General features: G+C 39.1%; 1 protein-coding gene across 1 annotated transcript in view; it reads right to left on the reverse strand.

Annotated features, from left to right (window-relative positions):
* The window catches only part of BRWD1 (bromodomain and WD repeat domain containing 1), a gene marked incomplete at its 5' end in the record, with an annotated part of 91,899 nt that overhangs the window by 66,106 nt on the left and 405 nt on the right, over positions 1-25,388 (reverse strand). The window contains 9 exons of the mRNA XM_005859729.2: positions 1,046-1,144; positions 1,924-1,964; positions 3,746-3,846; positions 5,587-5,657; positions 6,999-7,099; positions 9,775-9,996; positions 12,780-12,940; positions 13,289-13,387; positions 15,463-15,613. Coding sequence (XP_005859791.2) covers positions 1,046-1,144; positions 1,924-1,964; positions 3,746-3,846; positions 5,587-5,657; positions 6,999-7,099; positions 9,775-9,996; positions 12,780-12,940; positions 13,289-13,387; positions 15,463-15,613 — 1,046 coding nt within the window. The remainder of the gene's footprint in view (positions 1-1,045; positions 1,145-1,923; positions 1,965-3,745; positions 3,847-5,586; positions 5,658-6,998; positions 7,100-9,774; positions 9,997-12,779; positions 12,941-13,288; positions 13,388-15,462; positions 15,614-25,388) is intronic.

Raw genomic sequence — 25,388 nt, forward strand, 5'->3', positions numbered from 1 at the left:
TACAGAAAAGTAAAATTTGTGTATCTGATACACCTGAGTTGTTTTGGTTTTTTTTCCATTGATTTTAAAGCAGGGATGGGGAACATCCACCTATGGGCCACAGAAATTATTTGGTCTGGCCCTGCCAAGGTATTAGGGGTAGGTTAATTAAATGTTTGACCAAATATAACAGACTAATTTTTAAGTTGATAATTTTGTATGACCTGAGAATGATGCTATAAATATCCAAATGGCCCTTGGCAGAAAAAGTTTTAGAGAAAGGAAGTGGGAGGGAAGGCGAGAGAGGGAGAAGAATGGAGGAGGGGGGAGGAGAGAGAGGGAGAGAAAGAGAGAAGGAAGATGGATTTTCTTGTTCTGCTTATTTATGCATTCATTGGTTGATTCTTGTATATGCCCAGACAGGGGATCAAACCTGCAACCTTGGCATATAGTGATGATGCTCTAACCAACTGAGCTACCCAGCCAGGGCATACCTGAGATATTTCTATGGGGGTTAATGGGAAATGAGGACACATTTGTAATACCTTAACCAATAAAGAAATTTAAAAAAAAAATTATAGGTGGCCCAGCTAGTGGGGCTGAGGGTCAACCTATGAACCAGGAGGTCACGGTTTGAATCCCAGTTAGGGCATATGCCCGGGTTGTGAGCTCAATCCCCAGTAGAGGGCGTGCAGAAGGCACCCAATAAATGATTCTCATCACTGATGTTTCTATCCTCTCCCTCTCTAAAATCAATAAAAATATATTTTTACATTTTTTAAAAATTATAGGTGGTTTTAAATGCAATACCTAAGAGAAAGTCAATGCTTTGAGAAACAGTAGAAAAAATATGTTGTTCTTTCTTACATAAATGTTAAGAACACATTCTTTTGGCTACATGAGATTTAAGTATATCAGACATGCAGGAGGTAGCCGTTCACTTCAACTATAGCTCTTCAGAACAGGAGGTGTCCCCAGTCCCCTGAACAAAGCAATCAACAAACCAAACCAGGGAGAGACCAAGTACTTATGATGTACCTATTTACAACAAACCATCTCAACTTACCCCGAGATTCTAGTAGCCATATCCAATAAAATGCTTCTCCACTCTAACTGCTCAAATCTCCAAATCCGTGCTGTTCCATCTCTGCTACCACTTAAAAACCTTAAAATATACATAAGAGACCTCACACTCATATACATGCCACCAACAGCTACAGTTAAAATCAAAGCAAAAATAAATTTTAACATAGCTATCTTGACTACAGATAAATCTATAGGTGTTAATTAGAAGACAAAGCTAAATGGAAAAAAAATCTTGATTTCTAGGATTTGCCTGGCTCTATGAAGTAAAGCACACTTCAAACTCAATCAATAGCTTGTCAAATAAACTGAGTTTTGAGAAGACAATAACACCTGAAGGGGGGAAATAGGAAGAATAAAGGCCATGTGGGAAAATTAGTAGGAGCAAAAGCTCCATCCTAAGCATCCTAACTCTAAACTCAAATTCATTCATGCTGGCAACTGTGTAAAAACAATCTTTTAACACGTGTTAAAAACTGCAGGTTAGGAAAGGCACTTGAGAAACATTGGGAATTACAAAAAATATATATAATTTCAGTGATCATTTCATTGCAGGATATAGCAGTCATTGATGAGAAAAGATTTAACTACTCAAACAAGGAATTTCACCTAATTTTTCTGTAAATCAAAAATTTAGCTGATGTAAGCAAAAGGAGACCTACATTTGGTCACAGGAGACAGCAGAAACTACAATTTTAAAACTTATATTTCATGTGTCTCCCACTGCCCCAGACACTTTTCATTCATACAGGGGTTGGCAAACATAGGCTTAGAATTGTGAATGCAGGACACATTAGCTATACTAATATGTAGCACAGTATATATGCCTAAAAACATACCCACAAATAAAAACACACTTACCGATCACCATTGTTACAAAATTGGATACTATCAACTTTATCCTAAATCAGGGCAAAAAAATAAACACATGTCATCATCAGCATAGTTTATAATCAAACAAAAAGAACAAAACGGTTTTAGAGCTAGAAGCACATTTGGTTTAAAGCAAGAGATTCGCACTTGTGCTGCTTAGCCTAACATTCAAACATGAATTATACATTTAAGTACAAAGACTCTCTATGAATCTAACAGGACTACTAAGACCCTCTTGTCTCAAAGACAGACACATGCAGTAAAATATCTGCATAAAAATCGACATCTGTATAAAGTCAAAATATAAAGGTTTAAGCACCTGAAAACAAGGCTGAATATTTGTTTTATGCTTATATGCAAAAAAAAATTTTTAATCCTCTCCAAGGATTTTTGTTTTTTAATCCTCACTAGAGAGTATTTTTTCCATTGACTTGTAGAAAGGTTGAAAGGGAGGGAGGGATGGGGAAAAAGAGACAGAGAGAAACATCAATGTGAGAGAGAGACATCAACTCGTTGCCTCCTGCACGCACCCTGACCAGGACCACGGATTGAACCTGCAACCCTGGTACATGCCCTTGGCTGGGAATCAAACCCAAGACCCTTTGCTGAGAGAGCCAATGCTCTATCCACTGTGAGCAACACCAGCCATGGCCCAAGGACTTTTTTTATTATTATTATTGCTTTTAGAGGCAGGTAGAGGGAGAAGGAAAGAGGGAGGGAGAGCGGAAGGGAGAGAAAGAGGGGAACAGCAATCAGTTGTTTCCCACACATGCCCAGACCAGGGATCAGGAATTGAACCCCGCAACCCTTTTGGTGCACAGGAAAATACTCCAACCAAGCCACCCAGCTGGGGCTTTTTCTCTTTTAAAGTGATTTGAATATGTTTATCAAATAACCTCACAAAACTTAATTTAGGAGAAAACTTAACCTACTAAAAGAATATGTTTAAATAACCTCACAAAACTTAATTTAGGAGAAAACTTAACCTACTAAAACCAATAATCCAGAATACTGAGTTATCTATAATAATAAAAGCATAATATGCTAATTAGACCAGACAGCTGAACATCATTCCGGACAAAGCCGCAGTGGCTGCGAGGGCCAACGGCAGGCAGCCGTGGTGGCTGCAAAAGTCAAGGACAGGCAGCTGCTGTGGCCCACTGCGTCGGGGTGATGGGGGTGGGGCCTAAACTGTCTCAGTAGGGCATCCCCTGAGGGCTCCCGGACTGTGAGGGGGGCATGCCGGGCTGAGGGACCCCCACCCTCCAGTGCAAGAATTTTCATGCACCAGGCCTCTAGTACATTAATAACATAACATTCTGATTTCATGAACCTAACATACTCAAATCAACTGTCATAATTAAGATTCTGACTTAGTCCTGGCCAGTGTTGCTCAGTGGTTGGAGCATCGGCCTGCATATTGAAGGGTCTCGTGTTTGATTCCCAGCCAAGGGCATGTACCTTGGTTGCAGTTTTGTTCCCCTGCCCCAGTTGGGGTGTATGCTGGAGGCAACCAATCGATGTGTTCTCTCCCATCAATCTTTCTCTCTCTCCCTCCTTTACTCTCTCCCTCTCTTTTCTCTTCCTCCTCCTTCCTTCCCTCCTTTCCACTCTCTCTAAAAATCAATGGAAAAAATATCCTTGGGTGAGGATATTTAAATACAATTCCTCCAACAATTAAGTTAAAATCTTAACCCAATTAATTCAATTATTTTAAAAATTCATATCAATTTGTCAGCAATATTTGACTATATACTAATAGGAATATTACTAAAATTAATCTACAGAATTTTAAAACATGAATACTTACAGTGTGGCTTTCAAGTTCTGCGATTTTTTCAGGTGCTTCAAAACCCAAAAAATACATTCTGATTACATGATCAGTACTACCAGTGGCTAAAAACATACCACCTGAAATAAAAATGTTAAGGTTTAAAAATCCAGTTTATAACAAATATCTGCACAAACCAAAGTTCTATATTGAATTAAGCAAGATCTCTTATTCCAAAAGTTTACCTCAACAGATCCATTTTCCAATTCACTATATAAAGATATTTTAAAATTAATATAACATTGTAAAATTAGGTTTATAATAAGAAATATATATTTGCTCTTCGTCCCCATTATGACACAGAGCTCCTAAAACCTTTGGAATTTCTTAAGTGACAAAAGTGATAAAGGTGTCTTGATAGTCTTAAACCCATTTCAACCACAACAGAGTTTATATTAACACAAAGTGACTTTTAGAAAGCACCTAAGGAGGAGGGGGAGGGCTGACTGCCAGGAGAACCAACCATGTGATTAGAGGATAGGAACTTTCAGTCCAACCTCTGGGGAGGGAGAAGGGAGTTTAAACAATCACCCTGGTCAACGATTTATTCAATTATGTCTATGTAAGGAAGCCTCCACAAAAACCCAAAAGGACAGACTTCAGAGAGCTTACAAGGAGGAATTCATGACAATACTCAGTAGGTCAGAAGCACAAGTGAGATTAGGAAAGGGAGCATCATGTAGGACTGAGCCCATAACCTATGGCATCTCACTATTCTCTAGGTCAGGTGAGGAACACCTTTTTTCTGTCAATAATTATGATGGATAATTCTAACACATTCACAGGCCAATACAAAATTATCAGCTTAAAAATTAGCCTGCTATATGTGGTAAACATTTAATTAACTCACCCCTAATGCCTTGGGCAAGGCCGACCAAATGATTTTGTGGGCCTTATACAGCCCAAGGGCCAGAAGCTCCCCATCCCTGCTCTACGTAGATAGTATCTGAACTGGGTTCAACTGTAGGGAACCCAGCTGGAGTGAAAGAATTACTTGATAGTGCTGGGGGAAAAATCAGATGGGGCTTTAATTTTTAAAAGTTAATATGGAAATGTTCGTTATTGCCCCATTTTATTAGTTGTGGCAAAGACCTTAAGTGCTGCTGCTCTAAAAAATGTTTGGCAAAAGGGGCTCTGCTTTCTAAACTTTACATACCTAAATCTAGCTATCTATATATATGAAAGCCTAAGCGACCAAACAACCGAACGCTATGATGCGCACTGACTACCAGGGGGCAGACACTCAACGCAGGAGCTGCCCTCTGGTGGTCAGTGTGATCTCCACAGCCAACCACCCTGTTCGCCCACCAGGCCGAGGGACCTGACCCATGCACGAATTCATGCACCAGGCCTCTAGTGGAATATAAAGTTCACCTGCTGAAGTTTTCAGACTTTTATAGAAAAAACATCCTTGACCTCTCCTAAACAGAAAGGTTAGCACACGAGTTCACTGTGCAAGAAAAGAAAATGGGGAATAATTTCACCAAGATGTGTGGAAAACAAATTTAAACTACCAAAAATATACCATTTAGCCTGTTAAAGGAAAATCACAATTTTGGTATACACCTGGGGCACATGACTCAGGAACCACTGATGTGCACTCCTAGAGCTTCCTCTTCTACCACTGACTCTGATTACTACTCAACATCATAAAAAGGCAGAATGGGAGAGTGAAAGACAAGAAGGTGGCTAATGAAATGAACGTCACGGATTAAACCTAAAGAAATGAACATAAGTCATTTACCATCTCTCTGATAAAGGCTTTTAGCAATAAGCGGTCATTCAATAAATGCTAAAGTTAAACTGAAAGAAGTGCTTACCAACACTAAAAGAAGAACAAAGCATTTGAACGCCTGGTCTGGGCTTTTCAGTAAACTTCAAGGGACGTGCACTATAAAAGATGATGTTTTAAAATACATTAGTTATACACATTAACATGGTTTAAATATTGATTTTAAGCTAACTTTAAATATTATGATGTTATTTCTATAGTGCCTCACAGCATACCAAGTATTTCCACATATGCTATTATAGCTAGATGGATTTTAGAAGACTGTTCGTTCCCCATCTTCACTGATCCTCTACACAGAAAGGGCAGGCCTACTAACCCCATCCTGTCACTGAGGTGACTGCAGCTCAGAGAGTCTAAGTGATCCCATTATCAAGGCTGCAGAGCATAAAACCACCAGGGTATAGACTGCCAACAAAAATGGAATGCAAGCCGCACATGTAACTTTAAATTTTTTAGAAGTCACATTAAAAGTAAAAGGAGCCCTAGCTGGTTTTAACTCAGTGGATAGAGCATCAGCCTGCCGAATGAAGGGTCCCAAGTTTGATTATGGTCAAAGGCACATGCCCGGGTTGCCGCCTCGATCTCCAGTAGGGGGCATACAGGAGGCACTCGATCAATGATTCTCTCTCATCATTGATGTTTCTCCCTCTCCCTTCCTCTCTGAAATCAATAAAAATATTTTTTTTTAAAGTAAAAGGAGATAAAACAATTTTATTTCATTTAACCCAATATATCCGAAATATCACATTAGTAACATTTTAATGAGAACTTTAGATATTCTTTTCTTCACGTTAATTCTTTGAAATCTTTCAGAGCATAATGAATACCTATAATACACCTCAATTTGAACATTTTCATCAAATACTATATTCAGTTTTCTTAAAACTTACAGCTGAAAAACTAAATTCACATACTCAAGTGGTTTGAAATATGCCTACAAATTTTGTAATAACTAAATCAAGTATCAATATTTAAATCTAATATAATTCAGGTCCTCAATTCACTAGCCACATCTGAAGTGCTCGATAGTCACATGTGGCCAGTAGGTACTGTATTGGGACAGCACAGGTCCAAAATCCAGGGCTTCTAATTCTTAAATGACCCTGCCTAAACTTCTATGTATCTAATTATACATTTCTAATACTTTTCAAAATCTTTCACACACATACTATCTCTTTTTTTCTTTCACAAAAATGTGCCCACTAACATAGAATAGCTATGCTTCTCTTACATATCCAACTATTTAAACAGCAAATTGTAAACAGTAAGTAGTCAATGTGACATATATCCTTTATATAATAAAAATTAAGTTCAAAAGTGAAAAGCCAAAAAAAAAGTAAAAAGCCAACCACAATCTATAACTTCTCTTTATAACCAAACTTCATTAGACTAAACCATAACAACATTAAAGAATACTTATTAACGATTAAAGTCACTTACCTAAATTTCAAAGATTCTAAATCCCACTGCCAAAAACAAACTGTCCCGTCAGCACCAGTAGAAACCATGTATCTTTGAGAGCCTTTGGCCATTGGGCTAAACTAAAAAACAATAACATATACAACTCAGTTTCCTGAGCTTCTACTAAAGTTGGAGTTTTTCAAAATTAACATCAACTGACTCTCTAAAATATAAGAAATCCAAAAATATAAGTGACACTATTGTAGTGAAAGCATAACCTATAAAAAAGTGAAAGTCTATCTCGCCCTGGCTGGTGTTAGTAAGTGATTAGAGCGGCAGCCTGTGCACTGAAGGGTTCAATTCCTGGTCAAGGATATGTACCTGGGTTGCAGGGTCAATCCTGGGACAAAATTGGGCACATGCAGGAGTCAGCTGATCAATGTGTCTCTCTCTCCCTGCCTTTCTCCCTCCCTCCCTTCCACTCTTTCTAAAACTCAATGGAAAAAATATCTTCATGTGAGGATTAACAACAACAAAAAAGTCAATTCTATGTCAAATTAACTTATAAATGTCATGTGATCTCAGTAAAAGATTATTTTCAAAACTAATAAACAAGAAGAGTCAGAAAAACATGAATTATACAGGGGCGAGGCTACAGTGTTTGGACAGGTTCAAGCCTCGGACTAATCAGAGGGCACACAGTCCTCTCATGGCCACGTGCAAGTCCCAGCTTGGATGGCAGAGCCTTCCCAGCACAATTAGCCAACAGCTATAGCTGTAAGCTTGAACCTGTGGCCCCACGTGCCTGAGTGATAGAGTTCAGGTGCATGTAGTTGAGTAGGACTGAAACCCACGAGAATGCTGTAAACATCTTGATCACACCCTTACTCTGCCTCGTGGCATCTGCTATAAAATAAAGACACGGCTTATGGGCGCAGGCGCTGTCCACCAGAGGGGCAGCGTCCCACCAAGACCCAGCTTTCGTTCTCTTGTCTGTCTTTTCTAAGCCTTTCATCGTCCCCACTCAGGGTCACTGACCCAGGCTGAGGTGGCATGAGTATGCCATGGCCGTGCCGGCTCCCACAGTAAAGACCTAGCCCTGCCCTAACCGGTTTGGCTCAGCGGATAGAGCGTCAGCCTGTGGACTCAAGGGTCCCAGGTTCGATTCCGGTCAAGGGCACATCCCCAGTAGGGGGTGTGCAAGAGGCAGCTGAATCGATGTTTCTCTCTCATCGATGTTTCTAACTCTGTATCCCTCTCCCTCTCCCTTCCTCTCTGTAAAAAATCAATAAAATATATTTAAAAAAAAAAAAAAGACCTAGCCCTGTCAATATGAAAGCACATCACCAAGCCTCAATAATCAAAACTATGGGCCACAGTAATTACATTGACAGAACAACCAGTAGAAAAAATATAAAATCCAAATTGGACCCTAATATAAGACTTAAGTAAGATAAAGGTGCCAGCTCAAATCAGCTGGGCAAACATTGAATCTCTGCATAAATGATAAAGGATTAACTGTAGAGAAAAAAAGCTGGATCTATCCTCCAGACTGTACACAAGATAAATTCCAAGTGAATCACAATTTAAACATTTTTTTCAAACCCATAAACGTAATACAAGAAAATGCAAAAATCATGCTAACTTTAGAATAGGACTGAGATTTGTATTAAATAAAATATCAACTGTGCTACACAAACAAGGTAGAGAAAAAAGTTTGATTTGGTCCAGAGATATCCAAGAAGGCTTAAAAGATGAAGAGGAAAACACAAAGAAAATAAGAAACACATACTAGGCAAAGAAATAATATGAACAAAAGTACAAACTTGATAGAGAATATGGCATATATGACAGCAATTGAAAGACCTATATGACTAAAGTGTTCATTTTTGGAAGCGGTGGTGAAATGAGTAGAGAATCTGGGCCCAATAACAGCAAAGTAAGAGCTGCAGTTATCAAATAAAACATTAAAGGCAACAAAAAGATTTGTCTGATGGCAATATATAATATTGATTGAAAGGAAGCAGGTAAGATAAAGAGCCAAGAATCAATCCAAACAATCCAATTAACCTAGGAACCTTAACTGCGACCTTTCCTTCCCCCAGAATGGGGAGGAAAGCCAGGAAGAAACAAATGCAACTTGCTGACTCATGAGACATTCAAGACAAGGAGCTTAGCAAAGAAAGACCAGTACTGCCACTAGCAGAAAAGAAAGAGGAAAAATAGGTTTTAGAGATTTTTAGACGATTCACATACTTATCATTATAACATCTCAGAGAGTATAGTTTTTAATCTATTTTGTTATTTTTATATACTTTGTAAGGGAGGCAGGATTTAACCTATGACTTCAAAGAAGTTTCTTCCAATCTCCGTTTCATCAAGTATACAAAATGAAGGGTTTAAATGATGAAAGTGACTATTTAAACTTAAGTTCTAGAATATGGACTAAAAATGAGTTTAAATATACTTCAGCAAATTTAATTACCTTATCAAAATCCACAAATTTTAAAGTAGAAAAACCATTAACCTCTCACCAGTTTGTAATTGACTCATTCAGTTCAACCATAAACCAAAAGGAAGCAGTAAGTCATCCATTAAGCCTGCACTTAAATTAGCTCTAACCGAATTACATGTTTATTAAATCACCCTTCCAAGATTCATGGAAGTATGATTAATTACATATTTTTTCTTTATTACTAAATTTAAAATAGATAATGTAATTACTAAGCATTTTACTATTCCTTATCTCCAAAGAGAAAGAGTTTAAAAAAAAAAAGGAGACAGTATACAAATGTGCCCATGAACATGAGTTTACCTGTAAAGATGTAATTGACCCTGTGTGTCCCTGAAGCACAGCAACTGGGGCACAAGTTCTCAAGCACCACACTCTAATTATTTTATCACAGCTCCCTGCAGCAATCATTGTATTCTCATAGTTTACTGCCATATCTGAAATTTCTGCAGAATGACCCCTTAATGTGGATAACAGGCGGCCATTGTGTGTTGACCAAATCTTCACCAAACAATCATCTGAACCCTAAGAGAAAAAAAAAATCCCAAAATAAATGTTAATACGGAAGTCTTTCACATCATTTAAAAGGGTATCATTTACATGTCACTCAAGTTATCTATAACTCCTCCTCTTTTCAACTGTAGAATTCTCTGTAGATTACAAGACTCATGCTGAGAACACCTATAAACAGTTTTTTCTTCAAACCGAAGAATGTCTACATAAATATATTGTGAAGCTTTCATTTCTATGAATGAGATCACATTATAAATACTATCTTCCCAAGTAATAAGTCCAACTAAAAATTCATGGCTCGCCCAGCAAATGTTGCTCAGTGGTTAGAGTGTTGGCCTGCACACTGGAGGGTTTCAGGTTCAAGTCCCAGTCAGGGCGTATGCTGGAAGCAACCTATCATGTCTCTCTCTCTCACATTGATGCTTTTGTCTCTTTATCTCTCTGTCTCCTTCCTTCTCCCCTCCATTCTACTCTCTCTAAAAATCCATGGAGCCGAGCTGGTGTGGCTTAGTGGTTGAGCATCAACCTACGAACCAGAAGGTCCTGGTTCGCTTCCCGGGCAGGGCACAAGCCTGGGTTGTGGGCTCAATCCCCAGTAGAGGGCAAGCAGGAGGCAGCCGAATGATTCTCTCTCATCATTGATGTTTCTATCTCTCCCTCTCCCTTCCTCTCTGAAATCAATAAAAATATATATTTTTAAAAATCAATGGAAAAAATATCCTTGGATGAGGATTAAAAAATAAAAAGTTCATTGCTCGCCTATTTCAATTAACAATGGTTAAGTGTCAATTTAGTTCACATCAAGCTACATAATTTGGTAAGTATTAGGACAGATTTACATTTCACAGGCTGAAATACAAGAGTAGTTGTTCCCTGGCCAACGAGGCTCAGTGGTTGAGTGTTAACCTATGAACCAGAAGGTCACGGGTTCAATTCCTGGTCAGGGCACACGCTCAGGTTGCAGGCTTGATTCCCAGTGTGGGTCATGATGGAGGCAGACGGTCAATGATTCTCTCCCATCATTGACGTTTCTATCTCTCTCTCTCTCTCTCCCTCTCCCTTCCTCTCTGAAATCAATAAAAATATATATATTTTTAAAAAGTTATTCCCAAAAATAACTAAAAAATAATGGAATAGCACCCTCATTTTAAATAACCAAACAACAGAGTCTAAAAATTATAGTACCAGCCAACATCCATCCATTCCATAAATATTTGAGTAGAGCAGTGGTTCTCAACCTTCTGGCCCTTTAAATACAGTTCCTCATGTTGTGACCCAACCATAAAATTATTTTCGTTGCTACTTCATAACTGTAATGTTGCTACTGTTATGAATCGTAATGTGAATATCTGATATGCAGGATGGTCTTAGGCGACCCCTGTGAAAGGATCATTCGACCGCCAAAGGGGTCGCGACCCACAGGTTGAGAACCGCTGGAGTAGAGTATCTACTCTGAAGCTCACAACTGAGAAAATTTGAACAAGAAGTCCATCCTAATTTTCCCTTAAAACATTAAAAATATAAATTAAATTCCAAATAGTTACATATAGTTTTATAATAATTATAAAATAATATTTCAGTGTTTAAGTCAGGGGTCCTCAAACTACGGCCCGCGGGCCACATGCAAATACAAATATTGTATTTGTTCCCGTTTTGTTTTTTTACTTCAAAATAAGGTATGTGCAGTGTGCATAGGAATTTGTTCATAGTTTTTTTTTAAACTATAGTCCGGCCCTCCAACGGTCTGAGGGACAGTGAACTGGCCCCCTGTTTAAAAAGTTTGAGGACCCCTCCTCTAAAAGGACAGTGATGTCAGTGACGCACAAGCCTACAACTGTGAGGTAAATTCAAGAAGAGAAGTCAGTACCGGCCGGTGTGGCTCAGTGGTTGAGCATTGACCTATGAACGAGGAGGTGAGGGTTCGATTCCTGGTCAGGGCACAGGTTGAGGGCCCAGGTTGAGGGCTGGATCCCCAGTATAGAGGGCGTGCAGGAGGCAGCTGATCAGATTCTCTTTCGTCATTGATGTTTCTCTCCCTCTCCCTTCCTCTCTGAAATCAATAAAAACATGTTTTTTGTTTGTTTTTTTTAGATATAGCCCAGCTGGTGTGGGTCAGTGGTTGAGCATTGACCCATGAACCAAGAGGTTACTGGGGTTCAATTCACAGTCACGGCACATGCCCAGGTTTCGGGCTTGATCCCCAATAGGGTCATACAGGAGGCAGCTGATGGATGTTTCTCTCTCTCTAAAATCAATAACAACATTTTTTTTAGAAAGGCAAATCTGCCCAGCTGGCGTGGCTCGGTGATTGAGCATCGAGCTGTGAACCAGGAGGTCACGGTTCAAGTCCCGGTCAGTGCACATGCCCCAGTTGCGGGCTTGATCCCCGGTGTGAGGCGTACAGGAGGCAGCCAATCAATGATTCTCTCCCATCATTGACGTTTCTATCTCTCCCTGTCCCTCTCCCTTCCTCTCTGAAATCAATAAAAACATCTTTTTTTAAAAAGGCAAATTTATGGGCCCACACTGGACCTACTGAGTCAAAATCCTGAGAATGGGAAACATGGAATCTATGTATTTTTGGGGGGGGGGGTATTTATTTATTTATGTATTTTTATTTATTTTTTTTATTGCTTAAAGTATTACAAAGGGTATTACATATGTGTCCCTTTTTTTTCCCCCGCCCTTGACAATCCCCTGGTGAATCTATGTATTTTATAAGACTTCTTCAAAGATTCTGGTGAACACCAAAGTGCGCCAGATGATAACAAATGGAGTTTAAAATGTTAACTCACTGTAAAGATTCTATGTCCTGTCCTATCAAATGCTACACAGTAAACAGCAGATAGATGTCCAAGAATCCTTCTGTGCATTTTTATATGCTGGTACATGGTTCCTGGAAATGCTGTGCTAAAAGTGGAACACCCTGTGAGTTGTTTGCCTCGATGTATCTCCACTAGGAAATAAAAACAACAAAAATGGTTAAGAGGGTGCCAGTATGTAAAAAGCTAAGAACTCCAAAACAAAAACCTATGTTCAAGAAACAAGGACCCAAGTTTCTTTCCAGTTCTGTTCTACTACAATCACTGGTACAGACTTTTTGTTATAATAAAATTGTTTTTCATTAATTTTTATTACTTTTAGTAATTATTTTAGAAAAACAAATGTGAAAATTGATCCTCGTTACTACTAAAACAACATACTACCACCAGTATTTACTTTTACATTTTAGCATAGCAGTTACAAAATTGGTCAAGAAATTAAAAGAATGGTATCAGAAATATGAAAGGCCAGCCTCACTTACCAAGACTTGGTGGGTAACCGTAATTCACTGGCATTTCAGGAGGTCTTCCTCTATGAAGAGCAGCAAAGGCAGAGCCCTTCCAAACTGTGTGCCTGCAGTCTTTAAAATGAATTTTAGATACACATAAAATCTTGAAAGTTAACCCCAAGAAAGATTTTATAGAATACTTACGTATATTTTAATAAACTGTTTATTCAAAGTTTTACCAACTAATAATATACTTTAACAGAAAAGCCCTAGAAGTTTATTAGACTATTTCTGAGGGGGGAAAAAATTTAAGACATCTCAGGTACAACAACAACTAACATTGTGTAGCACTTTACAATTTACAAAGTGCTTTCCACATACATTATCTCATGGAATCCTCACAACAACCCTGTGAGGTAGGTATTAATCGCCAATTTACAAGTGAGGTAACTGAGGCTCAAAGGTTCCAGGACCTTTAAAGAGATCCACTACAAATGATCAGTCAAGATGGGCCACAAAACCAGGTCTTTTGACTCCAAGTCCCATTCAATGCCAAATAAGTTTTTATTTTTCAATGTGGAATTATTCCATACAATAGTAACAATAAAAAGTCTTCATCACAACTGATTCAACTTTCCAAAAATGGAAATTTTTGTAGGGAAATTTTTAAGTCTTTGATTTTCATGAAAATCCTTGATTTAATTGTTTAAATGTTATTGACTTTTAAAATTAATGTTGGCCAATATTACCATGACTTTAATCTCCTCGGGAAAGATTGACAAAATTAAAATGGCTTTCCTCTTGTTTACGGGTCATGGCTGATCTTTACACAAGAGCATATATGTAGAATCTGTGAATCTGAACACTAACCCTAATTGCCCATCCCCCTTTGACCTACCAGTGAATATACCAAGAAAAAAACATCTGCCCCTCTATAGGAGGAAGCAGCAGAACACAGACTATGCTGTGCTAGAAATTAGCTTCTTCACAACTGAAAGAGGATGGGAAGAAAGGCATCCTACTAAACCTCCACTGAGCCTCGGGTGCCCCAAACAAACAGGCATATTACGTTTTACATGAATGGATTCATTACCACTACCATGATCAAAGAGCAGTTACTAGGCATCCTCCGTGGCACTAGTGCAAAACAAACAGAGAAATATAGTCCCTACCCCTAGGACAGCTTGCTGAAGTCTCTTCTAAGGTCTGCCAGTTCTAAAGCAGTGCTCATCACAAAATGACATTGAGCTTGACACAAGTTAAGAAAACAGGCTACCCAGGCAACCACTATATAACAACCTAAAACAGAATAATTACAAGGTGAATAGGGACACAGAAGAAAGAAGAATATGAACAGTTTCCTGATTCAAGCCACAGTGTGGCATAGCCATAGAGCACTAAGAAACAACTAAAGCTGACAAACCGGTCTGGCATGGAACCAAGAGGGGAGACTGGTTCTTTCTCAGTCAAGCTTTATACTGGTGGTACATCTAAAAGGCAGCATCACGTGAGCAAGAGATCTTAAAAATAACCACGGGGATAAACTTGAGGTATGCTCAAGATCAGAAGAGCCAACATTCTTGCCATTTGCAGTTAAGCCACGTTGTATACATAGATCATATCACATACATGTACTTAGTCTGAGTGATTTATACCACGCTAACAGAGAAAGAACAGCAATTCCAACAGTTTGCTACCACATAACTTAGCAAAAAAATTAAGTTGGTGAAAAAAGAACCATGCAATTATACATTTTGGGTGCTTTTTTTCAAACTGCTACCAAATTTAGAAAATTACTTCCCCTTTATAATAAAGGGCTTTCAAAGATCTAAATATCAAATGAAATAATTCTAGCATTTAAAGAGTTTATTAGACACATACAATTACATTCAATGAAGTTATAAGTGAGCTACAAAATGGAAAATTAAGAACTCACATTGATAAAACCTCAAACACATCTCTGAATAAATTCAAACTTTTTAGCTTAACAACTATACCTTCATTTTTTTTAATGCAGAAGGACCCATTAAACACTTACGCAATAAAATTCAATGTCTATGCTAAATGCAGAGAATTTTATGTTTATAGTCCACAGCATGGTATATTGTTACATATCACCTTTCTTCCACAATGCTCACGTTACTTCACAATTATAATAATTATTAAGCTAGTAATACAAAGCAGAACACTTCTTCAAATTAAGGTACCTTTTGCTGTACGTAGCAAAGACTGCCTTCCTGCACCAAGTAAAGAAGTGACTCTTGAAATACTGGGTGGAATTTCTTTATCCAACATGGGACCGATGCGCTGGCAGATTTGCAACAGATGATCAGGAGCCACATGCTTATTGGACAAGACCTGAGTGGAGAGCAAGTTTCAAAAGCATTTTATAACAGTACCAAAAATATTAAATACTTAGGAAAAGTCTGGCAAAACATGTGAAAACCATGTACAATGAAAACGATAAAACATTACTAAAAGAAATTAAGGAAGATTTAAATAAATAGTAAATTGATGTACAGATTCAAAGCTATCCCAATCAAAATCCAGGCATGTTTTTTGTAGAAATTGACAATTGCAATCTAAAATTCATATGCAAATGCAATGGCCTAGAAAAGCCAAAGTACCTTTAAAAAAAAAAAAGTTAAGAGTTAACAATATCTGACTTCATAGCTTGTCATATAAGGATGACTGATTTTTGACAAAGGTTCAAAGGAGAAAAGATAATCTTTTGAACAAATGGTGCTGAAATAAATGGATATCCATTTGTCAAAAATACTAACTTCGATCCAACATCATACCATAAACAAAAATTATCTCAAGGCAGATCATTGATTTAAAAGTATAATCTAAAGCCATAAAACTTATATAATAAAACACTGGAAAAATCTTTATGACGTTAGATTAGGCAAATATTTCTAATGACACCAAAAGCACAATCCACAAAAACAAATTAATAAATTGGACTTCATCCAAACAAACAACTTTGGTTTTTTTCAAAAGGCACTGTTAAGAGAATGAAAAGACGACCCACCGACTAAAAGAATATATTTGCAAATCACTTATCTGAAAAGGACTTGCAAAATTCAATAATTTTTTTAAAAACCCTTATTTTTAAAAATGAGCAAAAGATTTGAACGAACACTTCACCAAAGAAGATATACAGATGGCAAATAAACACATGAAACGATACTCAACATCACTGGTAACTGATGAATACAAAATAAAATCATGAGATATCATGTGTGCAGGGAGGCAACAAGTGACAGAACACCCAATCACACACCCTAGGGATGACTCATAGTCTGAGTGTCACCTTGGGAAGTGCCTTGAAAGCGTCAACACATAATTCCAATTTTATCAGTGGGTGTCCCCCGTGAGGGAGCACCCGAATGAGTGGTTCCCAGAAGCTAGTAAAACACCAGACTCCTGCCTGGCACCACCGGGGGTGGGGGGGGGGGGGCACACAGACACACCCCATCAGTGACCAGGGTTTTCACCTCCAGAAAGACAGGAGCACCAGGTGGCCCCCTCCCATTGACAGGACCATGGTGCAGTGGGGCAGGGGGTTGGGGTAAAGTCTGTGGGAGAACAGCCAGGTCTCCTGACTCCCAGCGGGCCCAGTCATCCCTAAACTTCCAAGAGGGCGTATCACTTTTTAGTTACACCCTTATAGAAAAGCCAGTGTCAACACCTTCAAACATTTACATGTAAATACAGGCAAATGTAAAGACTTAAAATTGAGGCTCTACCAGAGGTCTTTTCCAAGCAGATGCCTCTCAGTTTGGAACCAGCTTCATATACCAATGATAACACAACCGACTTATACCAGATAAAAGTGGGTAGGACACTCTCCTGACTCACAAGAGATGTGGTTAGGAGTCCCAGCCCTACAACTAACTAGTTATGGAATCTTGGACAAGGTATTTTCTGAGACCCCAATTCTTATTCAAAAATAACAATAGGCAAAATTATGTGCTTACAAATTACAAGATATACACCTAAGTATTTTAAGGTTTTGACTAATTCCTGTCTACATTAATGATAATAGCTAACATTTACATAGTGATTACAGACACTAAGAACTTTATATATACTAACTTATTATACCTCCCAACTATTTATCCTCATTTTACAGATATAAACACACAAGGCACAGGCATTAAATAACCTGCCCAGAATCAATGGCAAAGCTAAAAATATAAACCCAAGCTGTCTAGTTCTGCAACTCTCCATCATTGGATCATTGTAATCAGCTCTACTACATCTTAATAAAAGTAGTCAGTAATAAAATAACCAAGCAATATCGTAAGACTTCTAGAGTCCAAGTGGCCTCAAAATATTTAAAGCCAAATATGTGCAAATGGTTTAAAATCAGTATAGAATTTTTTCTAATCAGTTAGTTTTTTCACATTCAAATCTCATATACCTAAAGCAACAGAAATACTAAAATGAGTCTCAGTCTAATTCTGAAGTAATAATGCATGCATAATTCATCCTGCACTGCTATAGTTATTGCATAATTGTAACACAGAAGCTTTGTGTTCAAAATGCCACTTCTAATTTCTATTCAAAAAAGGAAAGATAGTAGCTCTGACCAGGTTGCTCAGTTGGTTAGAGCAGAATCCTGATATGCCAAGGTGGTGGATCCGATCCCCCCTCAGAGAACATATAAGAATCAACCAATGGCCCTGGCCGGTTTGGCTCAGTGAATAGAGCATTGGCCTGGGGACTGAAGGGTCCCCGATTTGGCCAGGTTTCTGGCAATGCCCTGTAGGGGGCGTTCAGGAGGCAGCTGATCAATGATTCTCATCACTGATGTTTCTCTCTCTCTCCCTCTCCCTTCCTCTCTGGAAAAAAAAAAAAAAAGACTTTGAACCCAGTTGGCGGGAGTGGTGGCTGGGACAGGGGCTTTGGCAGCGGCTGCAGGCTTGAATCTGGGCTGGCCTGCAATGGAGCCCACCGCAGGGAGCAAGGAGGAGAGTGGAGGAGGCACAGCTACAGGGAAATGCGTGAATAGGATCTTGGTGCCAAGACCTCCCTCCATTGAGGACTTCACCTAGTGAAGCCCATCAGCCGTGGCACCTTTGGGAAGGTGTATCTAGTACAGAAAGGTGGCAAGTTGTATGCAGCCAAGGTTGTCAAAAAAGCAAACATGATCAACAAAAAAATGACTGATCAGGTACAAGCTGAGAGGGATGCACTGGCCCTAAGCAAAAGTCCTTTCATTGTCCATTTGTACTATTCCCTGCAGTCAGCAAACAATGTCTACTTGCTAATGGAAAACCTTATTGGTGATGTCAAATCTCTCCTACATATATATGGTGATTTTGATGAAAAGATGGCTGTGAAATATATTTCTGAAGTGGCACTGGCTCTAGATTACCTTCATAGACATGGAATCATTCACAGGGATTTGAAACCAGACAATATGCTTATTTCTAATGAAGGTCATATTAAACTAACTGATTTTGGCCTTTCCAAAGTTTACTTTGAATAGAGCTATCAATATGATGGATAGCACCATCATTGGCTAAACCTAGTTACAGATTTATAACACCATCAATGGCTAAACCTAGGCAAGATTTATTCAAGAGCATCAGGACAAATATTATCTCTCATCAGCTCTTTGGGTTTTCACCCACCAGTTGAAGAAGAAAGTCAAGACTGCAAAGATTCTTTCAGCCCATGTATCTGAAACATCACAGCTTTCTCAAGGACAAATTTGTCCTACGTCTGTGGAACAAACGGACAGTACTCCTTATTCTAGCAAACTACTAAAATCATTTCCCACCCTGCTTCGCCCCAGGCCTTCACCATCCTATTTCTGTGTCCATAGGTCTTGGAACAGTTGCCTCCAACCCCAGAATGCCTGTGGAGTGTCTAACTTCCAATCTACTCCAGTCTAGGAAAAGGCTGGCTACATCCAGTGCCAGTAGTCAGTCCTACACTTTTGTATCCAGTATGGAATCTGAATGCCACAGCAGTCCTACATGGGAAAAAGATTGCCAGGTTAGAGTGAAATTTATCTTAACCATAACCAATTATGTATGTGAAATTAATGATGGAAACACTTTTTACCTTTTCATTTAAATTCCGTATGGAAATGAAACTGTTAAGTGAATAGCAGTAAAGTTACTCTTCATTTTCCTGTACATCCTGACAAATTCTTTTGAAATATTTTACTTTTTGCCCTAGCCAGTTTGGCTCAGTGGATAGACATTGGCCTGCGGACCGAAGGGTCCCAGGTTCAGTTCTGGTCAGGGGCACATGCCGAGGTTGCAGGCTCAATCCCCAGTTGGTGGCATGCAGGAGGCAGGCGATCAATAATTCTCTGTCATCACTGATGTTTCTATCCCTCCCACACCCTTCCTCTCTGAAATCAATAAAAATGTATTAAAAAAGAAAAAAGAATCAACCAATGCACAAATAAGTGTAACAAATCAATGTTTCTTTCTCTTTCTCACTCTCCAAAATATCACTCAATATTTTTCTTAACTTTAACTTTTTGAAAAAAGAAAAGATAGTAATAAACAATAAACAATATATTTTATATAGTCCTAAGGAAATGGATTAAGCTTTTAAAAAGTAACATAGTACATAATGCAATATACAGATAATGTATTATATTGTGCACTTGAAACATATAATCTTGTTAACCAATGTCTCCCCAATAAATTTAATTTTAAAAAAATTTCTAATGGGATGTGTAACTTCCATCTATCTCATGGCCATTCAATGCTAAATAGTGCTCTAACTCAGCATTCACCAACCGGTCGCCAGTGAAGTCCGAAAGGTTGGCGACCATTGCTCTGACCTACAAATAAAGTACACACCTTAACAGAAATTTTAAGAAATCAAAAATCATACAAAACATTTAATAACCAAACTGTTGATTGAGAACAAGCTGGATTAGCTTAAAAATAATTTTTTAGCCCATCACACAGCTGAGGAAACAAATCTACAAAATAACTATACCACAGAAACTAATGAGCCCTTCTGTGAACTGACCAGATGAGAATAAAGAAAAACCTGTCAAACTTCAAGTTCACAGTCACCTGTGGGCTGGCATGACTGACCGGAATGCTGAGGAGCCTCAGTCAGTGAGTCTGCACTCACCCCAATTCCACCCCACAGGCCTTCACCAACTGCACCCGGCAAACTGGGTGCAGAGCAGCTGAGGGAGGACGCGAACCCTCCACAAGTGCGCTACAGAGGCCCTCCTGAGGCTAGGAATGAAAGAACAGGAGGAAAGCCGAGGGCAGGACTGGGGATCAAAGAGTACTCTTCCACAACCCAAAAAGGTAGCAGCAGCAAGTAAACTATAAAAAGACCTCCTCACTAAGTTTAGGAAGCGCACAACTCGGCTATGAAGAAAGACATCTCAGGAATCTCCCGTTCCCATATCCCACTCTACTGGAAGGGAAATCCTGATCCCACTCTACTGGAAGGGAAATCCTGATCCCACCCTCAAAACGTATGAAGCCAGTGACCAACTAAATGCAACTAATGCTACAAGTCCAGGGGAGATTAGATACAAATTAGACTGACCCAGCCCTACCCACGGTAACAACTGAGAAAGAAAAGAGCACATCCTTTACTGGGGCTAATGATACTACTTTAGCCTCTACTCTTTTTTTTTTTTTTAACATCAGAGAGGAAGGGAGAGGGAGAGATAAAAACATCAATGATGAGAAAAAATCAATCGGCTACCTCCTGCATGTCCCCACCAGGGAATGTGCCCTTCACTGGAATCAAACCTGGGACCCTCCATTCCACAGGCCGATGCTCTATCCACAGAGCCAAACTTGCTAGGGCCAGCCTCTACTCTTTTTAATACAAAAAGGCCCAGCATACTTCAAAGATAATGAGCCCGGCCAGTGTTGCTAAATGGTTAGATTCCCCACTGGGGCATATGCCCAGGTTGCAGGTTCAGTCCCCAGTAGGTGATGTGCAGGAGGCAGCCAATTGATGATTCCCATCATTGATGTTTCTCTTTCTCACTCTTCTTCCTCTCTGAAATCATTAAAAACATTTTTTAAAAAAGATGAGACAAAATTAAGTGACCCACAGTCAGGAGGAGTTGTCTCTAGATGCAGATTCAGAGACGGCCCAGATGCTCAAAAATGCTCAGCCATTATTTCTTCAAAATAATTATTTTGCCCCATCTTCTATCCTTTCCATTTGGGACTTGATGCATTAAACTATTTAATATCCTGCAGATTCAAAAAGCTCAGAGAACCCCAAGCAAAATAAATGCAAATACGTTGGCACATTGATATGCCTACCTTCTGACATGGCCCCCCACCCCACTCTCCTGGTATTCATAGCCCGGGCTTCCCTCGCAGCCCCGGCTTCATCCGGAAGGTTGTCCGGAAGGATGTCCGGTCTAATTATGATATTATGCTTTTATTACTATAGATTTTTTTTTAACAACATGAGCTTGGAATCAGTGCCTTCTCCAGTCAAGCTTTCAGCTCTAACCAATACTTTGATAGCAGCCGTGAGAGAGACTAAGATAACTCATCATCTCAGCTGTGCCTGGACTCCTGACTTACAGAAACTGAGAGATAATAAATCTTATTGTTTAGAGCCACCAAGTTTTGGGGTAATTTGTTATACAGCCATAGATAATGACTACAGTACATCATAGTAAAACTGCTGAAAATCCAAGACAAAATGAAAATCTGCATAAGCAGCTAAGGAAAAAAATATCTTCAAAGGAACAACAGTAAGAATGCTGGCTTTTCAAAAAGCAACAACTAATCAACTAGAATCTCACAGCTAACAAAAATTACTTAAAAAATAAAAAGGGCCCTGGCCAGCGTGGCTCAGTTGGCATCCTCCCTTGCACTGAACAGTTGCTGGTTCCATTCCTGGTCAGAGTACATGCTGCGGTTGCAGGCTCGACCCAGAGGGGTGCATGCAGGAGGCAGCCAATAGATGTTTCGCTCTCATATCAATGTTTCTCTCTCTCTCTCTCTCTCTCTCTCAGATCAATAAAAGCATATCCTCAGGTGAGGATTAGAAAGAAATAAAAATATTTTTCATAAATACAGACAAAATGTTTTCAAATCAAAAAAAAAAAAAGGAAAACTGAAGTAATTGACAACAAACCATTATAATACCAAAATAAGTTGTTCAGAGTGAAGAAAAACAATCAGACAAGACACATGAAAAGCAATTTAAAACATCAGAAAAGGTATACAGATGAGTAAGCAAATGAATATTGATTTTAAAACACTAGCAGGCACTAGCCAGTTTGGGTCAGTGGACTGAGCATTGGCCGGAGAGCTGAAGGCTCCTGGGTTTGATTCCTATCAAGGGCCCGTACCTCAGTTGCAGGCTCTATCCAGGCCCTGGTCAGGGCATTTGCCAGAGGCAACCAATCAATGTGTCAACACATCATGTTTCTCTCTCTAGTCTCTCCCCCTCCCTTCCACTCTCTCTAAAAATCAATGGGAAAAATATCCTCAGGTAAGAATTAACAAAATCTATACTAATAAAAGGGTAATATGCTAATTAGACTGGGAGACCTTCCGGGAGACCTTCCAGACAAAGCCATGATGGTGGGTCTGAGGCAGAGGTGGTTAGGCAGGCAGAGCGGTTAGGGGCGATCAGACAGGTGAGCGGTTAGGAGCCAGCGGTGACAGATTGCAAGAGGACCTAAACCAGCAGTCAGACATCCCCCAAGGAGTCCCAAATTGGAGAGGGTGCAGGCTGGGCTGAGGGACACCGTGCACGAATTTCGTGCACTGGGCCACTAGTTAATAAATAAAACAATAGCAGTAACATCTGGAAAAATTTTTCAACAGGTCAAAATAAAATATAATAGCCCAAAGGGCAGAAGGGTGACAACTAACAGCTTCTTCCTCTCTAAGAATTCCAGCTGACAGTTTTCTAATTAAAAATTTTTTTCTAGCCCTGGCTGGTTTGGCTCAGTGGATAGAGCACCGGTCTGCGGACTGAAGGGTCCTGGGTTCGATTCCTGCCAAGGGCACATGCCTAGGTTTCAGGCTGGATCCCCAGTAGGGGGAGTGCAGGAGGCAGCTGATCAATGACTCTCATCATTGATGTTTCTATCTCTCTCTTCCTCTCCTTTCCTCTCTGAAACCAATAAAAATATATTTTTAAAACGTTTTTTCTATAATAACCCAACTCAGTTCAGTCATTTAAATATAATTTTTTCTTAATTAAAGAAACAGAGTAGCCCTAGCTGGTTTGGCTCAGTGTATGGAGTGTCAGCCTGCGGACTGAAGGGTCCCAGGTTCGATTCCAGTCAAGGGCACATGCCCAGGGTGCATGCTCCGTCCTAGTAGCCGTCCCTAGAAGGGGTGTGCAGGAGGCAGCCGATCAATGATTTTCTCTCATCATTGATGTTTATCTCTCTCTCTCCCTCTCCCTTCCTCTCTGAAATCAATAAAAATATACATTTTAAAAAAAACAACGAAACAGGGTAGGCCCTGGCCAGGTATCTCAGTTGGTTAGAATGTCATCCCAAGTTTTGAAGTTCAATCCCCAGTGAGGACACACACAAGAATCAACCAATGAGTACATAGATAAGTGGAACAGCTTATGTTTTTCTCTCTCCTTCCTCACTCTCTCTAAGGCTGGTGGACGATTTGTTATTCTACTTGACAATTTGATAGCTTATAATAAAATAGATAATATACCTCAAATAGAAACCAAAATAAATATAGCAAACTAGTAATGAATTTGTTTATGGTATATGAGGACTCATTACATATACATTTGAAATACTTCTTAAAATTTTTTTAAAGGACTTTCATTGGAGAACTAGAAGCTACTCACATACCTTTAACAAAACAATTCTCCTCTAGACAGGAAGCTCATCCTGTTCCACTTAGTGCTGGATGGGGTGGGGGCGAGGAAGGTAGAGGAGGAAAAGGACACCCACCAGACAGACCAAATCAGCAGGCACTGAGCAACGAATGTCACAGCCACATCACAGGAGTGTATCAGAGACTTTCAATCATTTTAAGCAAAATGTTAAGAGTTTTAAACAATTCTGACAGCAAAAGCCAAAATGTATATGCCTATTAAAATATATGTCTATTTCCACTAAGTATTCATTACACTTGCTTCAAAATTTAAACAACTTTCTCTTCAGCAGCATCTTTACTGTCAGTCACGTCAACACTTCTGTGCTTCACTGAAAACACTATTATCTCTTACCAACAAAAGACTACAGACCAGTCCTTTACACGTTTCCTTACATGAAAAACAAATCTCAAAGTATCAAACTCAATAAAACAAAAACTTCACCATCATGCAGAATTTTCAGAACTCGCTTTCTTGAAAATATTTGCTTTTTAAAATTCGCAACAAAAAATCTCTAGTAAGACAAACATTAAAACTGGCAACTGAAATATAATCCCTTTGTTAACTTTGTGTTAATGCGTAACTGGTCATACACAAATGACAAATCTCCTTGTTTATTTCTTATCCTTTTTATTTAATTCAGAAATGAAAATTGTGTCCTACAACTTTGCTTACAAGTATTAGAAATGTGGTAAGAGATTATTCAAGAACTCTTTATTTAGTTGTTTTGCAAATACAAGACGCTGAATACGGCCCAGCAACTAAAGAAATCCTTTGTCCTAATACACAAATTGACGAAAACTTTTTTCTGGAAAATGTTTTTATTCCACTATGGACAAACGAATGGATAAAACCTAATTAAATACTGTGATGGCAACTAAATTAAGTTGACAAAGTATAACAGAGAGAGAACTACAATCTACGTTAATGGTGCTCCCAAAACAGAAACTGCAGTTAGAACCTACATTATGTCCAGCAGATGATTGTAAAAATTCATCAAAATGAATCCGTTTTTAAGGCATTCAACAAGTGCACCGTTGAGAGCAGCAAAACTAAGGGAGGCGTGACATTCTCACAGCATCAATATTTTTATTTTTATTACCATGATGAGGTCAACGGGAAAAAAAGCTAAAGAGGAGCATTTCTCCACCTTTTCAGACACCAGAGGTTCTATCTATTCCTGGGGAACAAGTGGCCTGAGATGTGGGCGGGGCCCAGGGAAGACGACCAATCAGCGCTAGAGTTACAAGTCTGGGGAAGAAGACGGACGGCCCGAAGCAGCTCGCTGGAG

This window comes from Myotis brandtii, unplaced genomic scaffold (assembly GCF_000412655.1).
Source record: "Myotis brandtii unplaced genomic scaffold, ASM41265v1 scaffold1297, whole genome shotgun sequence".
NCBI lineage: Eukaryota > Metazoa > Chordata > Mammalia > Chiroptera > Vespertilionidae > Myotis > Myotis brandtii.